Source organism: Condylura cristata, unplaced genomic scaffold, assembly GCF_000260355.1.
Source record: "Condylura cristata isolate star-nosed mole 26May11 unplaced genomic scaffold, ConCri1.0 scaffold00005, whole genome shotgun sequence".
Classification (NCBI taxonomy): domain Eukaryota; kingdom Metazoa; phylum Chordata; class Mammalia; order Eulipotyphla; family Talpidae; genus Condylura; species Condylura cristata.
This window is the reverse complement of record NW_004567106.1, coordinates 10,807,152-10,813,639: the sequence shown is the minus strand read 5'-3', so window position 1 is coordinate 10,813,639 and position 6,488 is coordinate 10,807,152. Positions and strand designations below refer to the sequence as shown.

Here is a 6,488-nt window from a genome sequence, read left to right as displayed (position 1 = left end):
AAAAAAAGAAAAAAAAAAAAAAGAAAAAAGAAAAGGATCCTCAGCTTTTTCAATAAAGTGAAGATAACATAGTGCCAGGCACCTGATTTCCAAGATATCTACAACTTGTAGACAAAAAAAATTTAACCTAAAGCAAAACACTAATTTTTGATAAAATAATTATACATGCAATCATTCTTCCTTTTTATCGCTATAAAGAGGGTATGGCTATAATAAGGTAATTCTCTAATACTTAATTCCTCCATTATTAGAAATATATAACAACCACAGAATATATTGGAAGAAACTCCATAACGCAAAACAGGAATCTCTTTTACAATATCTTGTTACCCAGTTATTTTGTGTGTGCTTGAATACAGAGAGACCCATCTGTTCCCTCTACCCCAAAACAGTAGTGTACTACAAAAAATTCAGGAATACCCATCCCAATTTGCCAATTACTAGCTATGCAACTATTAAACCACAGTTGCTGCAATTATAGAAAGGGGGGGGGGAGGAATTCTTTCTGGCTTCTTCAAAAATTACACGGAATCATGTAAGAATGGTTCCTTGCAAATTTCCTAGCACTGAAGGCTTATTTACTTCCCTTACCCCAAAATATATTTGTTCAGGAGAAAAGCAACTCTGTTTTTCTTATAAAGACTGGTAAGGAAAAAAAAAATCCATAGGATATATGTGAAAGAAGTGTTGAGTAAGAAATATTCTTTTTGCATGTATTTAAGTTACTAAATTAGGGGAAATCTTGTAGAAAAAAAATGCTTAGGAGTTTGAGTTGAAAGTTTCTGGGGAAGCATATGATCAATTCTTCAATATAGAGAAAAGTCATTGCTATGAGATTTCAAAATGTCAGTTGCATAGCCTAAGAACAACTATCATATTTCCCTCTTACCCTCCTAGATTTGATGTTTTATTTCACAGACTCATGGAAAGTTAGAAGCTGGGAAGGATTAAGAGATTTAGCCCAAATGTTGAACTCTAAAGTCAAGTACACTGTGGATGACAAAAGACTAGAAAGCTTGGCTTCACCTCTTGTCACTTGATATCACCCATAGCCCCTCAACCTTAAATCCAAAATCTTTCTAAGCAGAGTGAGCGATCTTGAAATAGGCTTGCAGCCAAAGGAAATTAGGGTCTTTGATAAAAAACAAAATATTAGTACAAAGAATTGAAAGTTCAAGTACTTTCAAATGCAGAATTTACTTTTTTTAAAGCCAAAACAACATATTTTTATATATAACAACTCAATACAATGAGAAAACACTAAGCATTTCAAATGGACATTGCAAGTGAAAAGCTAAATCAAGTAAATAAAATTCTAAGCTACTGATTCATTTACATAAGACTCTAAAAGTATTACTTTTGATCAAAGGCTAAGTGATACAACATTTAAATTTTTTACTATAAGAAATGGAGACTATATCCTCAGTAGAAAATAAATAGATGAAAATTAATATAAATTTGGGCTAAAACATTACAGAATAAAGATACATGAAAAAATCCAAATGTCTGTTTACTCATCTTCAGTATGTCCTGGCTAGGAACCAATTCAAGTTCTGTTAAAGAAATATGTTCAGATCAGTAGAGGTTGAGCATTTGAAGTTGTGCTGTCTTTCCATCAGTTGGTATAAAAAATATGTTTTACCTGAATATTTACTATGTTTATGGAGTATGAAATACTACAACTGCTTTGTTGATGGATCTTTGGACATGCCAATATGAAACATATGCATGTTCAAACATGCTTATAATAAAGCATGTTGTCCCATTAAATCAATGTACATTTGGCATTTACATTAGAAATAGAACCACATCTGTATTCTATTAAAAAAACACAAGGGTTCCGGAGAGCCGTTTTCACTTGGGGGTTAGCCTCTATTCATTTACTTGATCTTCCACAGAGAGCAGGATGTGAAATTATTCCAATATGTATCTACTCTGTGGAATACGCGCTAGTGGAAAAGCTTTGTTCTGCATTATGTTAGCACAAATCATACTGAGCAGATCCAAAGAACTTTCTCTTCCTGGAAAAAAAAAAAAAACCTGAAAACACTCAGAAATTTTTAGTACTTTTCTCTGTAGGTTTGTGTGTGTATGTTTTTTCATTTAAATTTTTACTGATTTGTTGAAATAGCATTACATATTGATTGGACAAAACTTGGGACAATATTCTGCAAATATAAAGCACAGAAAAAAATATACCTAACTTCTAAAATAAAAAAAAATATTATTCACTTTGTATTTTTATTTACTTTCTTTCAAATAATCTCTTTATGTTTCTGGTGGTAAAACATGATGCATTTTATTCCAACGTTTTCACACTTCATAACTTAGTATCAAATGGAAGTATATTTCTCTTAGGTGAGATTGTATGCAGACACACTGCCCTAAAGAAAGTGAAAAGACTTTGTCAAGGTGTCATCCAGAAAGGAGTTGTACATAGCAGGAATTTAGGGGGAAAACACTTGCAAATGCACCTCACCTCGTCATCATCAGCGTCATACTGGGCGTAGTGTTGCTCTAGCAACTCTCTCTGGCGCCTCTCTTGTTCCAGTGTCTGACTTATCAACTGGGCAACTTCACTCACTTGTCCAGGTTTTTCCCGCCCAATGACAAATCTGTAGAAAAGGTAAGGAGGACTAGTATAATTAGACTTTCCAGTCAAAAGGAATATAAGAAAAGGAACCAACTTTGATATCTCATGAAAGTCATCAAGCCTCGAAATATATCACTTGAAGACTTCCAAGGGCTTGCTGGGGGGGAAGCAAAGGTGAGTGGAGCTATTTCTTTAGACAAGCCCAAAGGGGAAAAAGGGGAAATTAAAGGACTATAAAAATTATTATTTTGAGAGAAGGAAAAAAAAACAGTTGTAATCTACATTACAGTTATGAGGCTTTACAAAATGGATACAAACTTGTAATTCCTTAAGCCATTGAATTTAGTCATTTTCACAACACTTTTCTCTTTATAAATGTAAAAGCTACTTCAAAAGCATTGTGTGGTATTAGGGAAGGTGTGATTTCAAACAATAAAGGGGTAAAGAGAACTATCTTTGGGATTAGTTAGGGTAAGAAAAAACAGTGAAGTCATTTATTTACTGCAAGCTACAGACACTGATGATATATCCTTATCAATGGTATGTTTTGCTCATCACAGTATTCATTTTAAACACTTTCACATTAACATGTGGTCCTATTTTTTTTCTAAAAATAAAAATATCTCCATAATTATTTTATTCCTATATAATTTAACTTCATTATTTTGAATGTGACTGCTTAATTTTGCTTTTATAATTAAGATTTTCCTCTAATTACAAAATGTTGCTACATTCAATCATACTTTTAAATGACATACTCTACTATTTGCTGCACAAACAAATATAAAAGCCAAAATATTTCTATTTAGATAACTGCAGTTAAGTGTTTAGAAATATATTTATGTAGTTTCAACTGGGTCTTAATTCTGAAATTATGACTGGACATTCCCTTTGGAAATTAACTATAAATAAAATTTTAAAATACCATTATTTTCATCTTCATCCAGGTATAATTTACATACAACAGGGTACCTCTGTTTTAAAAATATAGATACACTTTACAAATGTATAAACTTGTAGTCACCATCTCAATAAAGATCTAGAACATTTTCATTAATCCAAATTTTATCATTTCCCTTTCTTGTAGATCATTAGCACTCTGGGCCCATATTAGAGTTCTATACATGGAAATCATGGTGTCTAGCTCCTTGGTTCACCATAATATTTTGGAGATTCATTTAAGTTATTGTAAGCACCAGTAATCTTTTTACCGCTATAGACTATCTCATTGTACGTTGTCAACTGATCACTTGACATCCTCACCAATAGTTAGTAATGTCTTTCAAAATGTCAGTCATTTAACTAGGTATCTAGTGATATAACTGTTTTTATTTTCAGTCTCTAATGACTAGTGATATTAAGTATCTTTTCATACATCTGTTGAACATACATGTATCTCTTTTGAAATACCTTTTCAAATACTTTGCCCATTAAAAAAAAAAATTGGGTTGTGGGGTCTTCCTAGTGGCCTAGGGGTAGGTCTCAGCACTATCATTTCTATGGCCTGAGTTCAATCCATAGCTAAGGAATTAACCCACAGATAGTGCAGCAGACTTTTGTCTCGCCTGCTGCTTCCCTTAGCAGAGTATTTCAGTAGATATGCCTATTCTGCTTTCCTCTCTGTCTCTGATGAATTCTCTCAACCCCCACACCTCTGGCCTACACTCCAGTTCCACACAAAAAGTATAAATCATTTAAAAAACTGAGTTGTTGGATTTTTTTGTTATTTCTTGTACTGGTTCTTTCTATATTCTCAATGTATACCCATATGTATGCATGCGTGTGTGTGTGTTTGATGCATTTACTTATATTTACACATGCATACAGGAAAGTATTTATTGTCCTCTTTTCAATCTGTGACTCAGAAAGTAGTCAGACTGACAAAGTACACTCCTGAGGGGGGCAGTGGAAGGATCAGGAGAGGTCTGCCATATCATATGGATCACCTCCAGGGCAGGGATCCAACTCATACAGAAGTGGCTTTAACTTTTTAGTGCTGTGCTTTAACCCACTATGCCACCAGGGAGGGCCCACCCCAGTCACTTTTGTAATTGTGTATGTCAAGCAAATAATTTTTTTCAAAAATTGTATTAATACTGTTTACTATGATTTAGAAGCACAATCTCACATCTCTTCAGATGTATGATACCACACCACACCCACCAGTAAAGCAACCATATCCCTCACCACAGTCCTTTGAACAAAGTGAGAAGGCCCAATGTACTTCATCACTGGTTTGGTAAGAATGGAGTTTCATAACTTTTCAAATGGATGATCAGTCAGTTGTTTCAACACTATTGTTGAAAAGACTATTCATTCCTGCCATTGAATTGCTTTGGCATATTTGTTGAAAATCAGTTGACTACATGTTTCTGATTTCTGGACTTTCCAATTTACTCTATGAATGTACTAATCCTTATGCCAAAACCATACTGCCCTATGAGTCTTGACATATAGTCAGTCCTCAAACTAGGCAAGCAAGTGCTCAAACTCTGTATATCTTTTTCAAAATTATTTTAATACTCTGATTTACTTATATTTCTATGTAATTTAAAATCAATTTTATCAATTCCTGTAAAAATCTGATTATGGATTGATTTGAATCTATAGATCTGTCTATGGGCAACTGTGATCTTAATGAAGACAGCATGGTGCATCTCTACATTTATTTCAGAAGTGTTATGTTAAAGTAAACCTGTTTCTTCACTCAGGCAGTGAGTTTGGATAATTTTATAGCCCCCATCTACAAATATCTTACGACTTTGTAATTCAAAACAGCAATAACAGAATGCCAACCTCATAAGTACAGTCCAGAGCGAGGAGGTACATAGAAGTGGAATTGAACTATGATCTGTCTAATTTTCTTCATGTGAAAGTATCTGCTTCTGTGTGTCTAAAAAAGGAGTGATAAAACAATAAGATGTTCTTTGGAATAAAAAGGACAGTAGGATACTATTATTATAATTATTATGACAAAACTGATAAAATTTACCTTTTAGAAACTATATAACATTCAAATTACCTTTATATATGTTCTAAATACTTAGCTGATTTTTAAGCTGCACCTTACATCCTATAATAGTCTGTGTATAATTCAGCATATATAGAATTGAGTAGTAAATGAAAATTTTTAAGTAAGGTTACTATGTCAATTATAGTTTCAGAGTGCAAATAGACTATGATTATATAAAATATATATTCTACAATAAAACAGTTTATAAAAGGGAGAAATGGTTTTAAAAGGAAAGGATGACTCCACTGAACCATAATTATCACTTACTGATGCTGTGACCTTGAATGTATTAACATTTCTAATCCTTAGTTTCTGTATTTGTAAAATGAATATAATGACTACAACAAATAATTATGATATAATCCATATAAATGCTTAACTAAGTAACCTGGTGTTCACAGAGTGTTTTATAATGTTCACTGTTTTTATTCAGATAGTATATTAATATCTGTGTAGGAGTGAGTGAAATAAAAGTACTAGCTGTATATACTGTCCCAATTACCTCTTATTAGATCACACTAGTTTTTGTAAACAGAGTAGACTCTTGTGAATCAACTGCAGAAAAAATATAAAACACACCCAAAAACCTTGATTTTAGTTGTTGTTAAACTATAAAGGATGAATAACATGATGCTTTAAGTTAAATTATTTAAAGTGTCAAAAATAAATTAATAGCAACAATCAGTCCCTCTAAACATGTTATCAAATCAACAGACTTCTGCACAATTATGATTTATATTTTAGACATTATCATTAAGATGATAATAAATGTAGATCAAATTGCTTCTAAATATCCTTTCCACAACAAAAAAATTTCCTTTGTTTCAACAAGCAATGGTGTGGTCTTTTATTTTCAGCTATTGGGGAACAGAAACCAAATGA

At 32.5% G+C, this 6,488-nt stretch overlaps 1 protein-coding gene across 7 annotated transcripts in view; it reads right to left on the bottom strand.

Annotated features, from left to right (window-relative positions):
• PPP1R9A (protein phosphatase 1, regulatory subunit 9A) overlaps window positions 1–6,488 on the bottom strand; it is a 281,612-nt gene that overhangs the window by 88,171 nt on the left and 186,953 nt on the right. For all 7 annotated transcript variants that reach the window (XM_012720896.1, XM_012720898.1, XM_012720899.1 and 4 more), the window contains exon 6: window positions 2,480–2,615. In XM_012720896.1, the coding sequence (XP_012576350.1) occupies window positions 2,480–2,615 (136 nt within the window). The remainder of the gene's footprint in view (window positions 1–2,479; window positions 2,616–6,488) is intronic.